Source organism: Chrysemys picta, chromosome 2 (assembly GCF_011386835.1).
Source record: "Chrysemys picta bellii isolate R12L10 chromosome 2, ASM1138683v2, whole genome shotgun sequence".
In the NCBI taxonomy this organism is placed as follows: domain Eukaryota; kingdom Metazoa; phylum Chordata; order Testudines; family Emydidae; genus Chrysemys; species Chrysemys picta.
The window spans coordinates 211,421,857-211,447,628 of NC_088792.1; the positions used below are offsets into that span (position 1 = coordinate 211,421,857).

The 25,772-nt window shown below is 45.1% G+C and overlaps 1 protein-coding gene across 10 annotated transcripts in view; it reads right to left on the minus strand.

The window, feature by feature from the left end:
• The window catches only part of OSBPL1A (oxysterol binding protein like 1A), a 143,167-nt gene that overhangs the window by 52,560 nt on the left and 64,835 nt on the right, over nucleotides 1-25,772 (minus strand). Inside the window, exon 1 of one of the 10 annotated variants that reach the window (XM_065585357.1) lies at nucleotides 23,024-23,844. The exons of 8 other annotated variants lie outside the window; for them this stretch is intronic. In XM_065585357.1, the coding sequence (XP_065441429.1) occupies nucleotides 23,024-23,051 (28 nt within the window). In that variant the 5' untranslated portion in view covers nucleotides 23,052-23,844. Of the gene's footprint in view, nucleotides 1-23,023; nucleotides 23,845-25,772 lie in introns of those variants that run through there. One more of the 10 variants, XM_065585358.1, reaches the window with a different exon arrangement.

The following is a 25,772-nucleotide window of genomic DNA, read 5'->3' on the forward strand; positions in this document are numbered from 1 at the left end:
TGACCATTCCTCTTGGACATGGACCTTGCTATCATAATCCCCACTTTTCACATTTACACTTGACTAATGCAATATGTTCTACTGCAACTTCTGAACAGGTTTAAGTTAGTACAGAATACAAACTGTTTTGAACTACGTAGCCCTCTGGGAGCATGTGACCACACTGCTCCACAATCTGAACTGGCTGCAATTCCTGTATTTGTTTTGAACTAAAAAGTCATATATGGCCTGGGACCATTCTCTCCTTGCAAGATCCTATTTCAGTTAATATCAGCAAGAGTACTGGAATGTCTCTGGTATACAAGAGGGAGCTGCTGTCCAAGAAGGTCCTATGACTGAAATTCACCCCAACCACCCCTGCAGGAGCAATACCCCCCATAGGTTGTTGAGAGTCAGGGCGAGGCAAAGTCCATCTTCTCCTCTGGGGAAGGCTAAAGTAGCTAGGGTTAGGACAGTGATTTGTTTTTTGTTTTCCTGCCTTGTAGTTGTATTTAGGGGAAGAACTGCTATTGTTTTGATTCTACAGTGTTTTTTGCATTGTATTTCTAACCAATGGTATGGGTGTCAAGTCTGAGATAGGAACTCTTGCATGCTTATCAAAGTCAAATAAATAATCACACAGACCCTTTTCAGAAGGTTTTTTTTAAAGAGAGATTTGCAGTGGGTACACATGTAGCCATGTCCCCCTCCAGAGTATTTTTGCACTTGCCTTTTAGTTAGATGACTGAGTTGTGAGAGGAGAGGTTCAGCAATATATAAAAACTCTAATCTGGGGTTAAAACCAGTGATAGAAGATGCCAAAATAGTGCATTCTGCCCCCATTCTATTTAGTCCAGTCTTTTTAGTCATACACTGATTAGCCAAAACACAGACTCATTCAAAATGAATCAATTTTGTCCATTTCCTTTTAGTATTTTATTGCTATGCTATTTTGAGTTGAACTGAAATCGATAAGGTTAGTGCAACTACACAGTACCTTATGCCAAAAGTCTTTGTACATCACTTATGTCAGCACATCTTTGGGAAGTAGTGCTTTGTTTTAGTGTAACTTGCTGCAGAGCCAGAAGCAAGTTTAAAAAAAAAAAAAAAAAAAAAAAAGTAGCCCTTACAAAATGAGGCCCCTTCCTTCAAAACACTACACCCATGAATAACCTCATGCATCAAACAGTAGCATCAATGAAACTGTTTGCATACATAAGATTACATGTTAAGCATTAAACCAGGTCAAGGCCATAAGCTCTAGAAGATTTTCAGCGATGGTCAGGTGAATAAAAGGGATGCCCGTGAGAATGAAATGTTAACTTTTACCCACCAAGGTGTAAGATCTAAAAAACCCCTTGACACTGCACCTTTTAAACTGGTAACATTTCCTTTTTGATTTTAAGATTTTATAAATTTAATGAAATAAAAGGAGAGAGTTTAGGATAAGCTATATTTCCCTTAATACATTTAAGTTTTCAAAATACCAATGATTGTGTTTCTAAAAACTGCATTTTCCCCTTTCATCCCTGATGAATATGAAACAGTTATGTCCACTTATTTCAACATTACTTGTTGGTGCTTTTCCTGTCCAGGCAACTATCAGGTTCTTTTGCTTATTTTGACAAACTTTTCTTTGTGGGCAGAGAAAAAAAAATGTTGCTGCACAGGTATTTGAGCATCATTACCACAGATGTATTTAAAGTTTTAGAGTAAACGGAGCAAGACTGGCTGCTTTCAATGATATCCTGCCTAAAAGTTTAGTTCTCAACACTACAAGTTCCAGATTCTGAACCTATCATTAGTTACTTATGAAGGCTGGCCAATGTTATAAAAAACTGTTCCATAGCCAATGTTGTATGTTTCTTAATCTTTTATAAAAGTGTGTGTTTGAAAACATTTAGTTGAGGCTTTATTTCCAGGTACAACTTGGTTTTATTATGTATCTTTGGTAAGTAGGGAAGTCTCTGAAGAAAGATCATGTACCACGAGCCAACTGACCATTTATCATAGTTTCAGATACTGTGAATAGTCCATCCTACAGTTACTCTGTAGGAGGGAGTTGTTCCCTGTGAACTCTGGGTGGAGATGGTGTTTTTTTGGGGGCGGGGGGGGGGAAGGGGGAGGAGGGACAGCTCTGGGATGTTTTTTTTACAGCCCAAACAGTCAGCTCATTACTTGCATGAAATTTCCATTGAAGCCACTAGGCATAGCATATGGCAGAGGGCAAAGTTTGGCCCTTAGCCTAGGTGAGGCTATTAGATCTGGAAGACATAATAGCATTCAAAGAAAGAACATTTATAGTTGTATCCCTGCTGTGAAATTTTGTTTGAGCCCTTCAGATAAATCAATTTTCACTTTAGTTTCTAGTCAGTTTCACCTAGTAGATATATTTGAACAAACACCCAAGAAGCTTCAATTAGAGACTAGCTGCAATTTTAACAGAAGAATTTCTACTGGATAAGTGCCACGCCATACAACTACCTCCACAAAAGTCATGTCTATTGGCAGTCTCAGACAGGAAACGGTGGGTGGGCATGGAGACTGAATTACCCTTTAGCTAAAGAGGTGGCCCTTGCAAGGTCAGGGTGGAGCACATGAGCAGAACGGTGTGAGGAAGCCTGCACTGGTATATCTGTTTGTGATGGAGAAATTCTGTCTCCAGAGCTGTCAAGCCAGCAGTTGTCATCAGCACTATACTGAGTAAAGAGAGCCAGCTGCATTGGTGAGTACTCAAATACATCAGATAAAGCTAAATTTACAGTGGCAATGCCCCTCTTATCCTCGCTATTCAGGATATTCGTGACAAAACGTGAATACGCTACTATTTTAAGACAAGACATTCAGGTCATTGCTCATTTGCAGCCATATTCTGCCCTCAAGTTTCACACAACGCAAGTGACATTGTAGAGTGCTGATTGGCTCTGCCCACGTAACGACAAAGCCGTCATCTATCCTTTTGGTGCAAGGCCAAAAAACATTTATTCACAGAAGTGTATGACTTAGTTTAAAACTTAACAAGCAAGTCAAATAAACGGTGGCATAAGTGCCCTTTACAGACACAGGTTTTACAATGTACTGAAAGATAACTGGCTGTTAAAAATACATAAAAAATGTTTTATGAGGGTGATGTGCACAAACTGGAATAGTGATTTTCAGAATTTATACAGTTATATCATTTGTGAGTAATCTAGTATTCACCAGCTATTCCTTTAACAATAGCTGCAATAATGCAATCAGAATTAAAAAATAAAGTTCTCAGAAGACAAGGTAATAAGTTGGAAAGGCACAATTAACAGTAATATTTAGAACTACATTTAAGATACATAAGCCTTCAAGTTTAGTAGTATTCCAGCTGTGACAAAAGTTTTCATCTCCAGAAAGATATATTGGAATTGGAAAAGCTACACAAAGGCAACAAAAGTGATTAAGGGTATGGAACAGCTTCTGTATGAGGACAGATTAACAAGACTGGGACTTTTCAGCTTGGAAAAAGATGACTAAGAGGGGATATGACAGAAGTCTAAAATCATGACTGGTGTAGAGAAAGTAAGTGTTATTTACTCCTTCACATAACAAGAACCAGGAACCACCCAATGAAATTAATAGGCAGCAGATTTAACACAAACAGAAGGCAGTATTTCTTCACACAACACAGTCAAACTGTGGCCCTTATTGTCAGGTGATGATATGAAGGCCAAGACTATAGCAGAGTTCAAAAAAGAACTACGGGCTTTTCTTCATGTACAGCGCTATTGTAGCGATTTAGTGAAGACGCTGCTATGCCAATGGGAAAAGCTTTCCTGGCAGTGCAGTTAATCCACCTCCCGGAGAGGTGCTACCTATGTCAGTGGGAGAAGCTCTCTCATTGACATAGCACGGTCTACATGCAGAGTTAGGGTGGTATAACTGCACCACTCAGGTATGGATTTTTCACACGCTTGAGTGACAGTTATTCAGATGTAGGTTTATAGTGCAGACCTGGCCTAGATAAATTCATGGAGGATAGCTCCATCAATGGCTGTTAGCCAAGAAGGGCCAGGATGCACCCCCATGCTCTGAGCATCCCTAGCCTCTGACTGCCAGTGGACGGATCACTTGATTGCCTGTTCTGTTCATTCACTCTGAAGCACCTGGCATTTGTCACTGTTGGAAGATAGGATACTTGATTAGATGGCCCATTGGTCTGACCCAGTTTAGTCATTCTTATGTTTACTGAGCAATTCCCTCCCTATTTCCCTCATCCCAGCGGGCCACACTCACCATGCCTGGAGCTGTGAGGGGCGCCATGCACAAGCACTCCAAAACAGAGGTGACAGTAAACGTGTCTTGTTAAAACTTCAGGGGAGCAAGGGAAGGGAATTCTGACTCTTAACTTTCACTTTCCATTGTAACTAGATTGACAACGATATCTGTTATCTGTAGCTGCTGCTGCAGCAGCCGTGAGGGGGCTCCCACTCCACACCATCAAATCCCTGAGCCAGATGAGGAGGGGGGAGAGAGGGAGAGAAGAAAAAAGAAAAAGGGGGGGAAAAAAAAGACTCCTCAGGAGGACACATTCTAGGAGATCCTGCATCAGACTATAAGCAAAGGGCTTGGAGGGTGAACACTGCAGATTGCTTTTTCTTCTCCAGGCTGAGAGGAGAAAGGCCCAGATGTCCCATCAAGAAAAGGAAAGGGAGATGCACCAGGACATAAATGGGGCTTCTCAGGCATCAAACACAGAGGCTGCAGACTCTGGTGGCCCTACAAGTTCAAAAATCCCAGCCTTGCCTCCCTTTGCAGTCCCTGGATAACTATTACAGAACCCCCACCTCCCCAAATGTTCCACATAGTATCAGAGACCCCATTCCTACCCCTTCCACTCTACCCCAGGGGACATCAAGGACAACCACAGCTTCACATACGCCAACCTGTAAAAGCTACAGTTGTTGTAAGTATAGGTAAAATGGATGTGAATGTTCTTTCCCCTTATTAAGTTACATTCCATTACATTTCCTGATGTATTTGTGCAATTTAAAAGCATTCTTTGCACTGGTTTGGTTACTGAATAAAATTCTATTTGGAAAATAAATTCATCTTTATTAGTTCACAACATATGCTGCAGCGCACCTGGCAGTTCTGAAAGCAACTACTTGTTACTGTACAGTAGAGGTAGGTAAACTATGGCCCTTGGGCCACATCTGGCCTGCGGGACCCTCCTGCCCGGCCCCTGAGCTCCTGGCCTGGGAGGCTAGTCCCCGGCCCCTCCCCCACTGGCTCCCCATCCCCCACAACCTCAGTTCACTATGCTGCCGGTGCAATGCTCTGGGTGGCGGGGCTGCAAGCTCTTGCCAGACCACAGCTTTGCAGCTGTGCTGTGCGACCCGGTGCTCTACGCTGCGTGGTGGAGTGGCTGGCTCCAGCCTGGCAGCGCGGCTGCCTGTCCTGGAGCTCCGGGCGGCGCAGGTGTAGCGCTGCCAGCCACCGATGTTCCAGGCAGCGCGGTAAGTGGGAATGGGGGGGGGGTTGGATAGAGGGCAGGGGAGTTTGTGGTGGTGGTCAAGGGGCGGGGGTGTGGATAGGGGTCGGGGTGGTCAGAGGGCAGGGAACAGGGGGTTGAATGGGGGCAGGGGTCCCGGGGGGGGACAGTCAGGAAGGAGAGGAGGGGTTGAATGGAGCAGCGAGAGGCAGTCAGGGGCAGGGGTTCTGGGAGCAGTCAGGGAATGGGGGGGGTTGGATGGGGCAGGAGTCCCGGGGGGGCCAGGCCATGCCTGGCTGTCTGGGGAGGCACAGCCTCCCCTAACCGGCCCTCCATACAATTTCAGAAACCTGATGTGGCCCTCAGGCCAAAAAAAGTTTTCCCGTCCCTGCTGTACAGTATAAACAACTCATGTGATAACTACAGTCACTAATCCTAAGTGTAAAACAAGCACTGCAAATTAGGGGCACTGACAGTGTTATAGTCAGATGTACACCAAGCACTACACAATTCCCTACAGCCCCCAAAACAGCAGGGCCAAGTAGAGCCCAGTACACCACAACACATTACTGTGGCTCACTGTTAAAGTGCTCTTTCAAAGCCTCCCTGAGCTGTATAGCAAGCTCTTCTGATAGCCCTTATGTCCAACTGTTCAAACTCAGCTGCTACACCTCCAACCCAGCGGCAATTTCCCCCTCTTTGCTTTGCATATATTATGCAGGACACAGCAGGCAGCTGTAACCATTGGATTTTAGGGGGAAAAAACATACCAATCTTGAGAGTAAACACCAGCATCCCTTCAATCTATCAAAAGTGCATTCAACTATCATTCTGCACTTGCTCAACCATTAGCTGAATCTTTCCCTGGTGTTGTCGAGGTGGCCGGAGTACAGCTTCAAGAGACAGGGGAGGAAGGGATAGTCTGGACTCCCCAGGATCACTATTGGCATTTCAACATTGCCAATGATAATCCACTGGCTGGGGAAAAAAGTCCCTGCTTGTAGCTTTCTGAACAGTCCTGCATTCTTAAAGCAGCAAGTGTCATGCACCTTCCCACCAGGCAACCTTGATGTCAGTAAAGTATCCCCGATGATCCATCAACACTTGCACAACCATAGAAAAGTTGTCCTTTCTGTTGATGTACTCTGACAAGGTGGTCTGGTGCCAAAATAAGGATATGTGCGCCATCCACTGCAGTTTGGGAACCCCACTGCTGTAAATCCATCCCAGATGTCATGTATGTTAACAAAAGTCACAGTCCTGCATAGCAGGAGATAATTAGTGGCCCTGCACGCTTGCATTACAATGGCCCGCACAATGGATTTTCCAACTCTAAAATAATTTCCCACTGACTGGTAGCAATCCAGCATTACGAGTTTCCAGTGTGATCTCCACTCACTTCTCCCCTGCCAGTACAACTCTCATTTTGGTGTCCCTGTTCCGGAAAGGCTGGGGCTAGCTCGGTGCACAGATCCAGGAACGTGGCCTTGTGCAACCGGAAGTTCTGCAGCCGCTGCTCATGATCCCAAGCCTGATCATGATCCCATGATCCCTAGGCAATGCGATCCTACCTGTCAGAGCTTGTTTCTCGTGCCCAGAAGTGGCGCTCCACCATTTGCAGCTGCTCCGTGAATGCCACCAACAACATTTAATTGGTTCTTGCTGTGGACACAGCGATCTGTCCAACAAGAAATAGTCATGTTCCCTGCTGATCTGATTAGTCTTACGGCTCTGCAAATACTGGAGATTGAGTATCCTGTGCTTGCAACGCTTTTGTCAGAAAAGATAGCCAGTAAGAAGGGCTGTGCGGGGTCATGGATTTTTTTTTTTTTTTTTTAAAAAGGTGCAAAAAAATTATGGGAAACAAATATTATGGGATGGAAACAGTTGCATGCTGGAAGTTGATCTCTTCCTCCCAATCACCCCTGTAGGACTCATCTGTCCCAGCATGCATTGTCAAAGCTTTCCCAAAGACAGCATGTTGGATGGTGGCAGGATAAAATGGTTACTCCCCTTCTTGTAACTGTTGTTCATGTCCATTCCAATCAGGTGTACGCGCGCGGTGTGCGGTTGCCAGAAATTTTCCTCCCCGAGCAGCTCCCATTCAGTCAGCTGTGGAGCCCACTGGAGTGACGCCTTCATGGCGTTCAATGTATGACCCTGCTGACCCAACCCCTCTTCAGTTCCTTCTTGCCAGCTACTCCGACAGAGGAGTAGGAGGGAGAGTATTGGAATGGACGTGAACAACATCTCGAAGAACAACAGTTACAAGAAGGTGAGTAACCGTTTTTTCTTCTTGAAGTGCTGGTTCACGTTGATTCCAAGCAGGTGACTCCCAAGCTCTACCCTGGAGGTGGGGTCAGAGTTAAGGAATCACTGATTGGAGCCCCGCTCTGCCGAAAGCTGCATCATCTCTAGCGTGCTGTGTGATGGCATAGTGAGAGGTGAATGTATGCACCAAGGACCAAGTAGCTGCCCTGCAGATATCCTGTATCAGGACCTGGGCCAGGAACACAGCTGATGAGGCCTGTGCAATTGTGGAATGAGCCTTAAGCAGGGCTGGGACCTTGGCAAGCTCATAATATGTGCTGATGCAGGCCATGATCCAGGAAGATAATCTTTGAGATGAGACCGGGAGTTCTTTCATTCGGTCTGCCACGAGCAACTGGTTCGGCCTCCTGAACAGCTTTGTGTGCTTGATGTAGAATGCGAACGCCCGAACATCCAATGAGTGCAGCCTTCGGTCTTGGGTGCTGTTGTGTGGCTTGGAATAGAAGACAGGTAGAAAAATGTCTTGGCTAGTATGGAATTGTGACACTACCTAAGGGAGAAAGGCCGGGTGAGGTCTGAGTTGCACATTGTCCTTGTGGAAGACAGCATATGGTAGATCCGCGGTAAGGGCCTTTGGCCTTGTCTATACTACAGGAAAAGTCAATTTAAGCTACGCAATTTGAGTTATGTGAATAGCGTAACTCAAGTAGATGTAGCTTAGATCTACTTACCACGGGGGCCACACTACGCGATGCCTACAGGAGACGCTCTACCATTGACTCCCCTTACTCTTCTTGATCTGGTGGAGTACAGGAGTTGACAGGAGAGCTATCTACAGTCAATTTAGTGGGTCTTCATCGACCGCCAATGCATTGATCGCTATGCGTCGATCCTCTGGTAAGTGCAGGTAAGCCCTTTAACTCAGACACCATCCTGGTGGATGTGATGGCAACAAGGAAGGCTACTGTGATGCATGCTAGAAAGGATTAAACATTAAATAGCCTTCAAAAAGACATGTAGGGAGATAATGTTTGTGTATTTACATACATATGAGTAGTGTGGACAATGTAATCAACAATCCCTGTCTATGCTGTATCCTGATAATTCAGATGTCAAAAGAACATCCTATCATGTACAGTAACTCCTCACTTAACGTCCTCCCGCTTAACGTTGTTTCAAAGTTATGTCACTGTTCAATTGGGGAACATACTTGTTTAAAGTTGTGCAATGCTCCCTTACAATGTCGTTTGGCTGCCTACTCTGTCCACAGCTTGTAAGAGTCTGTGGAAGAGCAGCGACTTTACAAGGGAGCATTGCACAAGTTCCTCTTCTCCGCCTCCTCCCCCTCCCTCCCAGCACTTTCCCCACTGCCAAACACTTAGGACTTTTGGGGGGAGAGGAGGAGCAGGGAAGCGCTGCTTCTCTGCTCCTGCCTCTCAATCCCAGAAAGTTCTAAGTGCCAAGCACTGGCAAGAAGCGGGGAAGTGCTACGTCGCCCCTCCCTCCCAGAAAGTCCTAAATGCCACCCAACAGCTGTTTGGCAGTGCTTGGGACTTTCGGGGGGGTGGGGGGGGAGAGGAGGAGAGATGCAGCGTGCTCCGGAGAGGAGATGGAGTGGGGGTGGGAAGAGGCGGGCCTGGAGCATCCCCCAGCAAAGTCGACACCTTTTCTTCTCTAGGGAAGCTGCTGCTGCGAAAGTGCTTCCTAGCATCCTTGCCTGCAGTGGGCTGTGCCTGTGTGAGGTGAGCCGGGGCACTTCCCAACCGCAGTATAGTATAGTATATAATGCCTTTTGTCCTTCCCCCCCCCCAAAATTTCCTTGGAATCTAACCCCCCGCATTTACATTAAATCTTATGGGAAAATTGGATTTGTTCACCATCGTTTCACTTAAAGTTGCATTTTTCAGGAACATAACTACAATGTTAAGTGAGGAGTTACTGTAAATGAATTGTAAACACGGGATCTCTCAGTATTCATCTCTCTTTGAAATGTACTATGAATGGTGAAGGAACAGGCAAATTGCCTTCTGTTAATTCGTATAGCTAAGTACTGGTGATGGACCTCCTTCAAAATCATCCTAATTACCTTTTGCTCCCTGAGGCATTCCAACTTGTCAAAAGACATGAAATTGTATAAAAGATCCTTGGGTCCTAATTCTGTCATCTCAGATCTGCTTAAGCTTCTTCAGGAGAAGTTTGAGTTGCAAGACTGAGGTCCCAGTTATGCTGGTATGCCGTGAATGTGATATTTGGACATTGGACTATAAACTATGAATTATTTCTGAAAGAACTTTTTGCAACTACGAAGCTCACCATCTCTGCTATGAATCTGCACCCAAATGAATTGAACTCATGTCTGTATGTATAGTGATCTTTTAAAGATACTCTCTCATTTTTAATAAATTTTAATTTAGTCAATAAGAATTGACTGTGGTGTGTATTTGGGTAAGACCTGAAACATTCATTAACCTGGGAGGTAATGTGTCTGATCCTTTGGGATTGGTAGAGCCTTTCCTTTTATATGATGAAATAAGATTTACAGACATTTTCATCATATTTGACGTGTGTACCTGGATGAAGGCCTGAGGCTGGATCACTTTAGGGGAACTGCGTTGTTTGGACTTGTGAGTAACCAGTAAGGTAATAAAGAAGCTGTTTTATGCTGGCTTATATTTACCAAGTACTGGAATATCCACCAGCTTTATGGGGATTGTCTGCCCCATTCTTTGCAATTCACCCTAATTGAGTGACCATAGCTGGCTCCCCACTAGGGCCCCAGTCACAGTGGCGTAGTCGGCAGGATACACATTACCACAGGTTAATTGGATTTTTGGATCAGAACCACACGTTTGTCAAAAATTTAATTGATATTGGAGAGTTAAGGGTTAAAAATCAGTTACAGTGAGTGATTCATGATCTAGATCCTGACAGAAAAAGCCTGGGAAACTTGTGATTACAGAGAGGGTTGTATTTTAAGCAAAAGGCCCCAGAGCAGGAACTGAAAGATCTGTTAATTGCCAGTGATAAGGAAGCAGACCCAGTGAAAATGCTTGCAGTGAGAAACCAGCAGCTAGAACTTGAACAAAAGCAAAAAATAGCTGATATGGAAGGAGAGGCTGGTGAAAAAGAATGCCTGTTTTGAACATGAACAAAAAATGGCATATATTCGACTGCAGGAACTAGAAGCTAAGGCAAAAGTGGACAGACATGAGCCTCAACTCAAGAGAATAAAGAAACAGGAACTGTATCATATTGAAAAACCAGTTCCTCTCAACGAAGATAGGGATAGAATCGATCCAGTTTGTAACAATGTTGGTATGTCGTTTGACTCTAAGCAGTTGTCTGTGTGTAACCAAATTTACCCCAACTCTGCCATCTTTTATGTAAATGCTTTTACCGTGAGCTCAGGTGAAGGTAACCCCATAACTTGTGAAGAGAATGTAAAAGTCAATGGTAAAACCTGTTTAGGGCAAATTACAGCTTTTAACATCACACTTGTTAAAACAGATTTTGTCAAAGAGGAAGATTTACCAGAGTGTCAATCCTCCATGAGTTTACTGTAAGTGTGCCTTTAGCCAGAATCTTTCTTGATGGAATGGCGTTAAACATGAAGTTACAGCTGGTGTAAGGAAGTTACTGCCGAAGGATCTTTTGATTGGGGATGATATTAAAACTTTGGTTTAAGTCATCAACTTGACTGAACAGTCACATGAAAGAAATAATCCTGAGCCTGTGTCTACTAGGAGCAAGGATTTGCCTATGGAGGGTTTCTCCAAATGTTTGTATGAGAAAGATAGCTGTTTATCTGTGCAAAGAAGCAGCATATATGTGGAAAAAATTCCTAATTGTCTGTCTGGTATCTCAGAAGTGAATCTGGCAGTAGATAAGGCTCAGGAAGATGTTTCTCTAGAGCAAATTAAAGCTGGCGATCAGGTAAAGCCCTAAGTGAGGAAGAAAAGGGTAAATTTTTTTTCTGGGTGATGGAATGTTGGCTAGTAAAGCTTGAGAGAGTCCGCCTGACCCAAGTAAAAGTGTTGTGCTTAAAGTAGCTCAGTGTAATAAGACACTCTTTGTGGAAAACAGCAGTTTATCTGTTAAGGGAGGGAAAGGCAAAAAAAGTTTAGATAAGCATAGGCAGCCTTCTGAGCGGATGGCTTTGTCGAATGAGCAGTTTGGGAAGGCAAGGTTAGTGGAACATGAGTATCCCTATACCTTACCTGTTACCAGTGTGGAGAATTGAGACAGTGAAGGAAATGTTCCTCTGTCTGCTAGGGGTAATGACTTGGAGATTGGGGTAGCTCCCTTCATAGGCAAGCAATTGTCCGTGAACAGCCATGTGTGCTGGGAAAAAGGAAAGGATATCCCAAGCTGTTTGTCTGTTAAAGGGGAATGTTTCTCCAGCTCTTTTCTGTTTGTAGAGCAGACAGAAAGCCTGTCAGCCTATGATGGTTGAAAATTTATTAGTTGACCCAGGAAGGAAGTAATCCTAAATTTATATCTGCTAGGGATAACATTGCAACCAGGTTGCATGCAGTTGATGTCATAAATAACCCCCAAAGACCAAGCAATTCTGGTGCTTCTATTTTCCCTGTTGCTAGTGAGTAAAGATAACAACCTTGTCTGATCAGGGTGATGATATAGCCAGGGCACAAGGAAAGCATGAAGGTGATTTGACTATCTTACCCACTGACAGCGTGGAAACTTGTAACAGGGAAGAGAATGCTTCTAGTTTTGTGACTACGAAGTATAGCAGTTTATATGAAAAGGGTTTTTGCGAAAATCCTCCTGATGGGACAGAGGTGATTCTGGATTTAATTGAAACCCAGAAAGAACTTCTTATTGCTCAGGAAAATGTTCCTTTAGAGCAAGCCTTAGGTGAAAAGGGTAAGGGCAGAATTTCTGTGAAAAATGGGTTATTGCTTAGAAAGATTTCTGAAGAGGAAAATCTTCAGGGTAGTTTTTGCAAGCAGTTTGCTGCAACTGATGGGTGTGGAAGTGATTTGATTGCATTAACTCAGTGAATCACTGTATAGAAGAAAGCAACAGTTTGTTTGGGAGACTTGTTCCAATTCCTAATTGCCAGAGTCTTTCTAAAGCAAAGTCAGTGGATCTATACACCTCAGAAAGACCCAGTGTGGATAGCTTTGAAAAGGTCTCAAATGAAATAAAAATTGTTAGGGAATTTAAACAGCCCTACAAGCTTAACCAGCTTGTTGGGAAGCCAAGATTATTGGAACATGAATGTCTCCATGTTAATTCTTTAAGTAAGCAGTCTGACTCAGGTACTGAGGAAAAAAAATCGGGTTACAAAGATGAAGGGGAGAGCAGGCAAACTCACCTCTAGATATTTTGGATATGACTTGTAGTCTTAGTGAACTTGACATCTGATTCCATATGGAAGCAGAGGTTGGTAAGGGAAGGACAAAAGAACCTTGAGTCTAACATGCTAGTGAAAATGGATGGTATCTCTTTACCAGTTCCAAGGCTTGACTCTGTCTTAAAGCTTGAGGATCTGAAAACTAGTAAACAAGCTAATGTCTGTGTTTATGCAAATTACCTGACTGACCAGCGGGGAAGAAAGACTTGCCCATAGCCATTAGCAAAGAGGATGTACCCAGCTAGCCAATGGATTCCGTTACACAAAAAAAAGAGTTCAGATTTTGACCCTACTGGACAGGGAGGAAGGACTAAACCTTGCAAATAAAAGCCACAGGTTAACCCTAAAATACCAAAACACCAAGGAAGTGGTTAAACTGAAAGCCTATGTTAAGGAAGATCCTGAGGTCAAGAAAAAGCTACAAAGATTCGAAAGGGATATTGAACAAGCTGACCTAAAGAATGATTTGTCTAAACCAAAGGCTTGGCATAACAAAAATAACTGTAAATCTACACTTGTGATAAAATTGATATTATTGCTAATGATTGTAACTAACTTGTTGCTGATACCAAGAACTATAAAAATGTACAATGTGCATGTTTTTTTGAAAAAACCCTTGAACATGTTCGGGGTGATACACAAGAACTCATTATGTTGTAAAAACCTTCTTGGTTATACTGTTTCATTACATAACACACGCTATGTTAAAAGGCCTGGTAATACTGATTTTTCACAGTTAGTGCTGTATCTAATCTTGAAACTATACACAGCAGAAAAACCACTACAAGCTTGAACTACTGTGCACAAAGGGAAACTGAGGTACAACACCTCAAAGCATTCATGGCTGAATGCCAGAGTAAGTGCTCTTTAAAAAACATGAATGGCTAAGTTAAGTTAACATGTAGACCAAACCCTGGAATCACTAAAGTGTTTCACAAAGTATGGGCTAAATTTTTGGCTGGGGCCAAAGCATGCATCAATAATTTGGCCGTATAAAGAATTCAATATAAACACAGTTCATATCAATGTTGTAAGGTCCTTAAGGTGTATCCAGGAGCTCGAATTTCACCCTTCCACACCAGTCTCACGCTGGGGGTGTGACGCATGGCTAGAAAGGGTTAAACATCCTGCAAAATAAATAACCCTCAAAAGACATAGGGAGATATGTAAATACAAAAAACACGAACATATGTATGAGTAGGGTGAACAATGTAATCAACAGTCCCTGTCTATGTTGTATTCTGAATTCAGAGGTCAAAAGAACATCCTATCATGTAAATGAATAGAACACAGGATATCTCAGTATTCATCTCTCTTTGAAATATACTGTGAATGGTGGAGGAACAAGCAAATGGCCTGTTTTATGCTGGCTTGGTAAATATAAGTATTGGAATATCCACCAGCTTTACGGGGATTGTCTGCCCCATTCTTTGCAGATCACCCTAATTGAATGACCACAGGTGGCTCCCCACTAGGACCTTAGTCACAGCTACCTTCCATGACAGGTAGAGAAGAGAGCAAGTTGCCAGCAGTTCGAATGGGGGTTTCATTAGTCTGGAGAGGACCAGGTTAAGGTCCCATGCCGGAAGAGGCTGTCTAACCCAAGGATATAGGCATTCCAGACCCTTAAGGAAACATCCTACCATAAGGTTAGCGAACATAGAGCATCCGGAGGTGCCCGAATGGAAGGCCGAGATAGCAGCAAGGTATACCTTGATGGATGACGCTGCCTGGCCTTGTTGGTTGAGATGCAGAAGGTACTCCAGGATGAGTGGTATAGACTCCTGGAGTGGAGAAGTGTGATGTTGGGCACACCAGCAAGTGAGCCCCTTCCACTTGGCCAGATAAATTGCCCTAGTGGATGGTGTTCTGCTGCCGAGCAGGATCTTCCTTACTGGTTCCAAGCACAGGAGCTCCATTAGGTTTAGCTATGAAGCTTCCAAGCCATTAGATGGAGGGACTGGAGGTCTGGGTGGTGAAGGCAACCGTAGTCCTGTGTGATCAGATTGGGGTAGAGTGGTAACACAATAGCTTCTGGAGCTGTCATTGACAGCTCCAGAAGCGTGGTGTACCAATGTTGGCGGGGCCATGCCAGGGCCAGCAGAATTACTTTCACTCTCTCTCTGCAGATTTTCAGCAGTACTCTGTGCACGAGTGCAAATGATGGGAAAGCATACATGAGATGGTCTGTCCAGGGAAGCTGGAACGCATCCGAGATCGAACCCAGACTGTATTTTTGAAAGGAGCAGAACATTGGGCACCTTCTGTTCCTTTGGGTGGCAAACAGATCGACCTGGGGAAACCCCCACTTTTGAAAGATGGAATATATGACATCCAGACAGATGACCCACTCGTGATTGCGAAATGATCTGCTAAGGTGGTCTGCTAGTTTGTTCTGCACACCTGGGAGATAGCCCACTGCATTCACCTGGAGAGATTCTATGCAGAACTCCCATAGCTGCAGGGCCTCCTGACATAAGGCGGAAGAGCGGGCTCCACCTTGCTTGTTGATTTAAAACAGGGCTGTGGTGTTGTCCATTACCTGTACACACTGGCCCTGGAGCCGGGATAGGAAGGTTAGGCATGCTAGCCGTACTGCTCTGAGCTCTCTGATATTGATATGCAGGAAGAGCTCATCCTGCAACCATAATCCTTCTGTCTGGAGCTCTCCCAAATGTGCCCCCCAACCCAGAGCTGACGCATCTATTACTAGGGACAAGTAGGGCTGGGGGCGAGGGTCGAGCCACCATTGGAGGGACTCAAGTACTTGGTCTGGCACTGTGACCACAGATTCCAGGCTCTTGCGCCCTGGGCGGTATACAGATGCGAGCCATGCTTGAAGTGGTCTGAGCCTCAGTCTGGCATGCCAGATCACATAAGTGCAGGCTGCCATGTGGACGAGGGCTCAGACATCCCCTTGTGGTAGAGGGTTGGGGTACCACCTGAGGCTCTGGATAATGTCGGTCATGGTCTGAAATCGGGTCTCTGTCAGGAGTGCCCTTGCCTGCACTGAGTCCAGCACCGCACCGATGAATGCTATTCTTTCAGTCTGACAAGGTTGACTTGTTCATGCTGAGTTGTCGTCTCAGCCTCTGGGAAGTAGTTCTGACTAGTCAGACTTGAGACTCCACCTGCTCCCTGGTGCACCCCCCGAGTAACCAGTCATTGAGGTAGGGATATACCTGCACCTGCTTCCTGCACCTGCAGAGGAAGGCTGCTACGACCGACATACACTTGGTGAATACTCGGCAGGCTGCCCTCCTCCACAATGACCCCAAACTTGTCCCTGAACTCAGATGGTATTAATTCCTTAAATTTGAGCATGGAGTTCCATGAGTTAAAATTACATCTGCTCAGGACTACCTGCTGATAAGCAATCCTGAGCTGTAGGCCCCCTGTGGAATAGACCTATTTGGTGGAAAGGTCAATTTAAAAAAAAAAAAAAAAAAAAAAAAAAAAAAAAAAAAGAGTCCTTGGACTTAGGTGTGGGTCCCTGCTGCCCTTGCCTTTCACATTCATTAACCGTAGACACCACCAAGGAGCAGGGTTGTGGGTGGGATTATAGATACTTGTAACCCTTGGAGGGAACGAACTATTTGTGTTCTACTCCCTTGGCCATCGGGGGATAGAGGCCGGTATCTGCTACACAGTTTTGGTGTTATTCTGAATGGTCCTAATGAGTGGCAGCGCCACTTGGGATGGACCTTCTGGGGCCAAAATATCTACCATTGGGTCCTCCCGTTCCACCACCTCCTCTGCTTGTAAGCCGATATTGCGCACCAGCCTGCGGAGTAGGTCCTGGTTGGCATGACTATGGGTAGTGGTCCTGAGACCGAAGTTCCCGCTACTGCCTCGTCTGGGGAAGACTACGAGGATGCAGGCAGGGGAACTGGGTCATCCCGGGCCTGTTGGTCCGCGGGGACCTCCTGTTCAACCTGCTGTTCTGGGTCAGTGACCACCTCTTCCACTGTAGGGGAAGGGGTCCGTGACGGTGAAGGTGCTATAGCCAGAATCCCTTCCACACCTCTGGGCATGGGGCAGCTGGCCGAGGCCATCGGCAGCCTGGGCTCAGATACCACTGACTGGGAGCCCTTGGACAAGGTACCCTGGGATTGGTGATATGCCCAGGGAGTCAAAAAAAGGCCATTGTGCTAGTCCTTGCCACTGTACCCGCAGCAGGCTGTCGATGCGCCGACTGGTGCCAGCTCCGGTGTGAGTATCTAGACCCTGCGCCTGATTCTGAGGATGGGGACCAGGATCTAGAGGGCCAGGGCCACAAAGAAGGGGAGCAGAGCCGAGACCTCGATCTGAACAGAGGGGATCGGCGACATGATGATCAGCGCCAGGAGCAGGACCTCTGACGATCCAGAGACCAGTACCGCCAGGACTCAGGATGGCACCCCCTTTCTGGTGCCAGGGATCAGTGACCTGGCGATACGGGCAGGTGCATCATTGTAGGCTTGCTGCGGGACGGGAGTGCCGTTGGCGGTGCCAGGGGCTTGTTGTGGAAAGTCGGGGACCGTGGTGCCATCGGGGCAATGAGGTCCAGCGCTGCCTCAAACATGTCTGGAGCAGATGGTAGCCCTGCCTCCTCCACCATATGGATTGGGGAGTCCAACAGTCCTGGGCTCAATGGTACTCTTTGTGGGTCTGAAGTTCCTGGTGCCGACTCCAAGGGTCTCAGGACCGGGTGTTCCTCTCTGGGATGTGCCCCATTGGCTGAGACTGCAGGGGAGGGTCTCACAGGAGATCCGCCTCTACTCTCCGCTGCTGCAGAGGAGGCGCGCCAAGCAGAGTGGGACCAGCACCGGGCAGTTCCCACAAGCTTAGGTACGGGGGATTGGTGGTGCCGTGAGTCTCTGTTCTCCGAGATCTTCCGCTGCGCCAATTCTGCCACTGAGGAGCTTGGTGCTGGGTCCTGCTGTGCCGAGGCGGACTGTGGTTTAAGAGCTGCCTCCACAAGGAGCTGTTTCAACCTGAAATCCCACTCCTTTTTGGTCCTGGGTCAAAAACCCTTGCAAATCCTGCACCTATCCGCTTGGTGAGCCTCCCCCACACACTTTAAACAAGCGTTGTGGGGATAGCCCATTGGCATGGACTAATTGCAGGACTTCAATCCAGGGGATTGAGGCATGCCCTCAGGGCTCCAAGGGGAAAGGTCGGAGTGAAAACCCCCCCACTCTTAACAGAACTACTACTAATAAAACTAGAACTATAAACTACACTAGAAAGTTGGGGAAGCAAGTAGAACTTGTACGCAAGCCACTTGCAGTTACAACAACTGTCACAGGCAGCAAGAAGGAATTGAGGAGGGGCTGGGTTGGCAGGGTCATATATTGAGCGCCATGAAGGTGCCACAGCTGACCCGATAGCAGTTGCTGGGGGAAAATTTCCAGCAACCGTACATGCGGTGCGTGCACACCTGATTGAAACTGACGTGAACAAGCACTCAAAGAAGCAGCACACTTTCCATGGTGTGCCATTCTGCATCGACAAGCACTCCTGATGAATATGTGCAGCACCAATGCAAGGAGCCGGGTATGGATGTGCACAAACAACATACCAACTGAAGCTGCTTTATGTCAACGTAACACGAGTCAACCGAAGTTTATAGTGTAGGCCTAAGTGTTAATACGTTGTGTGTCTTTGGCCTTCATTCTTCCCATCTAGAGCAAAAAATAGTTCTGTTCACTTCAGAGGAGAGGTTCTCTATTCTACAGATTTTTTAGTCTCTGCTTGCGGAACCAGATTCTCCAAAGCCACATTCCTTAAGCTGTTTGGGCCTTTATGATGTCACAGCTGTACACCAACTCCAAGATTTTGTTCTGCGGTTCTAGCCATGAAGTGCTGTGGAGATATTTTGTTGTTTGTTAATGTGGGGAGAGGAAAGATATTTACCTGTGGCAGCCTGTGGGGAACAGAAGTGAAGCAAGGAGCAGAAGAATTAAAGGCTATATTAAAGAAAAAGGACAGTTTTCAACCATCCCTCAAACTCCAGAGTCCTGTGTAAAGCAGTTCCTAGTGAAACGCTGCATGAATTTCATGGGATTGTTTAATAATGGAATAAAACTAACAAGCCATACTCCATCAGCAATAAGCCACTCCACTATGTGCATTAGTAAGCAACTAACACACTGGAGTGGCTGAAGGCATTTTCCCTTCAGTCTCATCTCAAGTTGATCAAAGCCAGATACAAACTTTCACACAGACTAGTTTAACTCACCCACAGAATTCCACTGCGGTTACACAGCTAGAGATGCTGAATCTTGTTGATACAAACTATATGCAAACACACTACCTATTACAGTTAAAAATCAAATTGCTGAGAGAGGACAAGACTCTTCCCTCCCCCCCTCCCCAATCAAAATTCATTCTTCAAAAAGCATAATGAAAAAATGTAGCATCAATTGTTACCCCCTTGCCAAAAGCTCAGAGTTTGCATTTCAACTATCAAAACAGAAGCATCTCAATTATTTGTACGACAGTAGAACTTAGGTCAGAATCCCATTGTGCTAGGCACCATATAAAAGAAGGATCTCTGCTCCAAAGAACTTGCAACAGCAATAATGCACTGTAAGTGTAAGTCTTTAGCCTCTTCGAGTGAAAAAAAGGAGCTTTCCTATGCTAATACCCTATTTCCCCAATGGAAATTTGAAGTTATCTTGTTGGGCCAAGTAATGCTGGTAGCTATACAGTGTTTTTTTTTTTAATTAACTTTATACAATGTTAAAAACAAGGCAGTAAAGAAAGAAACAACATGCATAATGGCACCAACAGAAAAACAAAAAATATATAATGGTACCAGGCTTTGACTGTGCAATTGCATACTGAACAGGTTGGTCTGTCCACTAGGATACATGGTCTATCAGCTGTTCTGCACACAGCTGACATACTTTAAACCTGGTCCAGGCAGACCAGCTTGGGATCAGAAGAACATTCCTCAACTGCCCTACTCAAGAGTTGGCAGCTTAAGGCCTTGGGCTTACTGGACTTCAGCAGCTCTCTCCCCTTAATTACGTGAAAGAGGAAAGAGGATCCCTCCAACATGGCTCGTTTTCCCTCTCTCAGGACATCCGTGGGAAGAAAAAAAAAATTTAAGCTCTCCTGCAGGGGTGGAAAAGAATATTACATACCATGCTGTCAGGACAGACTTTATAAAAACTTGGAGCCAAAAAGATGTGTGCTCAACTTCACCCTTATGCCTCTTCTCACATGCAGTAGTCCATTTCCTCTCCCTCCCACTCATCTGTCTTTTCAGACTAAACTCTTGGGTAGGGAGGACCAGGTGTTCTTCCAAGTATACATATCCTCAGCACAAGGAGCATCTCCCATGCCTGGAGCCTCTGGGCACTAATAGAATGTGTTAGCGATAAGGTTATAGTAAGGCTTATCTCATCAGTAACTGTCTCCCATACCATATGGGTGTGTCATTCTTTGATGTATGTAGTTACTTTTTTGGTATAACCCAAGGTGTGAATTTAAACCAATATGGTTAACCACGTTAACTGCTTATGTTGCCACACTCATTCTGGTATAAAAAAATATTGTTCAGTTTGTCACTTGAGAAAAGGGGTTTACCTACTTACTGAAAAGAGCTCTAGAAAAAAAAAAAAGTGTCCAGACTGGGATGTGGCAGGGAATGTTATATCAGTATCATTACACTGGTGTAACTAGATTAGTATTACTGGTAAAACTTGCTGAAGCAGACAGGCCCTAATTCAGACTGCAAACCCTAATGGTAGGGACCTATCACCATGCTGAATGCAAAGTTTACTGTATGACATGGACTATGATAGGAAGCACCTTCAGACCTGACAGACAACAGCAGAGAAGCCAGCTGTATACCAGAACATTTTAGTTGTACCACAGGTCCCAGTCAGTGTCAAATGTTTTCAGCCCAAAGAAAAACACTAAAGGGGCAAAGGAGGCACAATATTTACTTTGCAGCAGATTTTTAGTCCTGTTCTATCCCTTTTGCTGTGCTCAGGTGGTGGAAAGAGAGCAGAAGTGACCTGCAAGTTTCCCACTGGGTGCAAGGGAGAAGGGAGCTCCAGAGCCAGCTTCCATGTCTCCTTCATGAAAGATGGCAAGTCAGAGGTTGGGAAAAGGGAATGGCCACAACACACTGTATTCTGGCTATCCCTAGAGGGCACAAGGTCCCTTGGGGATCACAACCAGCCGGTTCAAGTACATCAGCATCCAGACTGCTCTAACCTGAGAGTCAGCTGGAAAAGGGAATCATGGAATCAACTGGTTGCTGGTTCTCACCTTTATTCTGTCTCCCAGATGTCCTGGATGGCTGTGAGGCATCCTTCACTAGGTGCTCTCCTAGGCTCAGAGAGCCAGTTGAGCTTTTATCCTTCTGTCCCAAGGGTCCCACAAGTCTGTCAGGCAATATAGCAACCAGAGCTGCTCTCCTTACTTTCCTGCAATACACTGGGCAGGCAGTTGGGGGAGCTACTGTCCCTTTGCTGCAGTTGCTCACAGTGCTCATGCCCAGGGCATTTGAGGCTGTAGGAGAGGCACCCATACTTTCTCCCCATAGGAAGCAGGGGGGCTGATTCAATACACAATACAAATCAAACTGGGAGAAGTTCAGTTTTCAATTCACAATCAAGTCAGTTACCAGTCACCCTGAAGGATAATTTAGAGCTCTGATTTTCACAACGGGCTCCTGAGTCACAACAGGGACACCTGCGCGAGGAGCTGTACAGGACAGAAAGAGTTTCATGTACTGGAAGAGCATGCAATCCAATTTAAATATAGGAGTGTAAAATGAGAACAGAGTGAGGCAACATCGACAAACATTTACAAGGCTAGCCTTGCGCACAGCTTGAGGTTTCCAAGCTATTTAAAGCAACATGAAACAAATAAAAAGCAATCACCTCTCCACTGGCCTTCTACATAGACATTACACTAACAACTGGTATAAGCACTATGATCATTCAAATTGCAAATGCATTTATCTGAACATATTATGCTAATTATACACGTGACTAGTGAAGTATCACACCTTGATATATCTACCCAAGTTAAATATACTGTGAATGGTTCCTGAAAAAAGTTAGTGCAGAGAATGCAAATAAGGAATGCATTATTCTGGATTATGTACACACCAAACCTAATATTTAATATTGACTAAAATAATCTGCAAAAATAAACTTGCATTTCCCCATTTACCATCTTTAATAAAATCTTTCAGCCATTTATCAGTTAATCAATCATCTTTTGGAACGTTTACCACAGGCAGCGAGAAAGATTCAGCCAAGTTAACTACGGAGAAAATTGTTGAAACTGAAAATAGAGTGCAAGTAATATCTCAATCTTTAAAAAGGAACAATGTCAATTTTAAAATCATGTTGTTTAAAGAGGTTACTACCTTTATTACTAATGCCACCTTTGATCATAAGTGAGTTTTACAAAGATCTAAATTACTATTCAGCATACTTTTTGTATTTCTATAGTGCTAGAGGATGAAAAGAAATTAAATCAGCTTTGATTTTGTTTAATCAAGCTTCTCTTTCAGATTCTTGGTGCTGCAACAAATGAAGTTCTAATACTGTAGAAAATAGATTTTAAAACCTGTTTATATTGAATTTAGATATCAGTCTGCAGTTTTATAATTTTGGGGACATTTAAATAGAGTCTCTTTAACTGTGCTATTGCTACAGTGATACAGTATTTTATGTTACTAACATCATTGAAGTGAAGTGAAGCGAAGCATCTGAAGAAGTGAGGTTTTTACCCACGAAAGCTTATGACCAATTAATCTGTTAGTCTTCAAGGTGTCACCAGACTTCTTGTTGTTTTTGCAGATACAGACTAACACGGCTACCCCCTGATATTTGCCCCTAGATAGTAGTTAGAACGCAAGTTCAGCCAGGATACTAGATCCAGCAAGAGGAAAAAGCTTGCTTTCAACAAGATTTACTAACCTTGTGCCAAAGTCACCACCGGAAACATTCTGAGTTACACTTGTTCTGACGATGGAGCTTCAATGACAAACTAAGCTTCAGTAAAAATTCAGCCTGAAGATAATTGAACAGCTTCCTAAATCACTCTTTAGTCTTTTTAACGGTTTAGTGAATACGTTTTAGACACTCTATGTTGAGGGTTTCATCCCAATGTCAACAAGGAGAGCAATAAACCCATTAACTTTCAGAGGGTGGACGCCAAGGCAGGCACGTTGACAGGTTTGAAGTTGCAAAAAAAGACACTCTGAATGAAGTGACTGTTCGCGGCTAAGCAACTCGAAAGCCGGAGGGTCCAGCCTGTTCACTTTGCCCCGTGTCCCGGCCTTACGCGGAGGGCCAGTCTCCTAGTGTGCAGGGATAAGAGCAGTCCCTCCCATCACCTCCACGACCCGGCCGCCTCACAGGCTGCTGCAGCTGCTCCGCCCCGCGAGCGCCTCAGCAGTACCTCGTGCCCTGGCTGCCGGGTCCTGCAGTGCCCTGGCACGGCTCTCACGACACCCAGCGGGGCGCTGCCCAGGCGGGGCTCTCTGCAGCTGGCGGGGACATGCCTGACACCCGTGCGCAGCGCTGCCAGCTCCCGGCTCCAAATCCCAGCCAGCTGCTGCAGCAGCAGCACCCGGCCCTCCGCGGGGCGGTATCGCGAGAGCCGAGCGGGGCCCGCCGCAGACTCGCCGGGGCGCAGGAGACAAGCCGGTTCCCCGCCCGGCCGCGGAGCACAGGGTCATTGCACCACTCCGAAGTGCCCCGGCCCTGCGCTGCAGCCGCCAGCACGCGGGGCGAGTGGGGAGGGACAGGGCTGCCGGGGCGGCTCCCGCCCCCACCCCCCATGCGGCCCCTTCTAGCTGCGGGCGAGAGCCAGAGACCCGCGGCCGGACGGGTCGGGGAAGGTGATCCCCAAAGCGCTGCAGAGGCTAACGGCGCGGGCTCGGCCATGTTGCTGTGCTTAGTGCAAGTTCCCACAGGGTCCTAACGAGCGCGGTGTTCAGAGCCAGCCCGGCCGGGAGCTGCAGCCCTTCTCCCTAAAGCACTCGTAGGGCAAAATAGCGTGTGCTTAAAAGGTTTAGTCTAGTCATTTTCCTCCACAACAGTCCCTCTTTGAAGGTCCCGCCACACTTTGTGCATCAGTTCCACACGCATAACCTTCTCCTCACCGCACTGCCCCTGGCTTATTCCCAAGTGCCGCCTTAGCTTTCTGACAAGCTGCAGCCAGGCACTGACCGACCTTTAACCAATTCATCCAGAACATGCAACGTTTGTAAAAAGAGATTCAGACTTTCCTCCAAATCAGCTTTACCCTTCATAAGTCACCGTTGCCCAACTTGATATGATTTGTGGGGTGGGCTGTAGGGGCAGGCTGAAGTTTTCTCACAGTACAACCTGGAGTTGGAAGCTGAACTCCCACACTAGTTTAAAAATTCAAAGATAGAAGGCATATGATTTATCATGCTTTAGTAAGGACTCTCAGACACAGGAGTACCATTTGTGTATGTACTGTATAATTATGCTACAACTTCACCTAGGAAGGGGTGGGCTATGGAGAAGAGGACATTCCTTCTTGCTAATTAACATTTTTTTAAAGGTCAAAAACTGGATCCAATATGACTTATACACAGCAGCATTCTAAAAGTTAACTTTGCAGTCTAACAAGTTTGCAAGCTGCACTTTTTAGTACCGGAAAAGGTTAAATTATGATACACTAGCAAAAATCAATTTTTGATTAAAAACTAGATAAACTATTGAGCATGAGATAAGGCATTTCTTTCACAACTATAAATTTGTTGTTTGGCAGGTGGCATTAAATAGATTACTGGCTGCAAAATTCAACAAAATTAGTGCCCAGTAAAATGAGTGAGACAGTGGACATTAGGCAAGGAAGAAGTCTGATCAAGGAGCCCTAAAAAAAGGGCAAGGAACTTGGATCTAGAGGCTATGAAAACAGGTAGTGATTAGGAAAAGAGGCCCAGAGATTGCAGCAGACATGAGTGTCATAGAAGCCCACAACACATCTGAAAGATTGCAAGACCCTTTGAAAACGATCCTTCATGAAAGGAGTTTGACAGTCTAAGTTAACTTTGCTTTTGAGTGCCCTGTTAGCAGAGAGGTGTGTGTGTCAGGAGAAGAATTTTTGAAAATAAGTATCTTGATTTCATGATAGCATTCTTGGAATCTCTTCTGCTCATGGTCTGTCTACATGTGTGTGTTCCACATATAAACCTTACATGAGAAGAACTCCATTGTTTACACAAAAGTAGTGTGAGTATTCAACACCTGCTGGCAGAAGCTAGAAATATGTGGCTAGGGCCAAATCCTTTTTCCAGGGCAGAGCCCAAGTATATGGCATCTGCTGGAACAGGAAGAAGACTATTCATGTAGCATTAATGTTGCTTTTGTTGAATGGAATTTCCAATAGAAAGCTAAGTTGTGTTTTTTAGTAGCAATATTAGTTTAAGTTGAGCTCATCAGGGACAGGAGCTGTCAACTGAAAGTGCTTCTGTAATGCACAAAGCTCCTATCTCCTTTTCAATATTTCACGAGCTTTCTATATTAAGATCTGAGATGGTTAGAGCAATGCTATGAAACTGAACTAGAATTTTCATTGCCTGGGCATTTTAAGATTCTTTATTATGATTACCACAACTATTCAAACACAAAGGGGGGAAAATAGATTACCAACATGAAGTAGTTATAGTGCAATAATGACAACTACTGT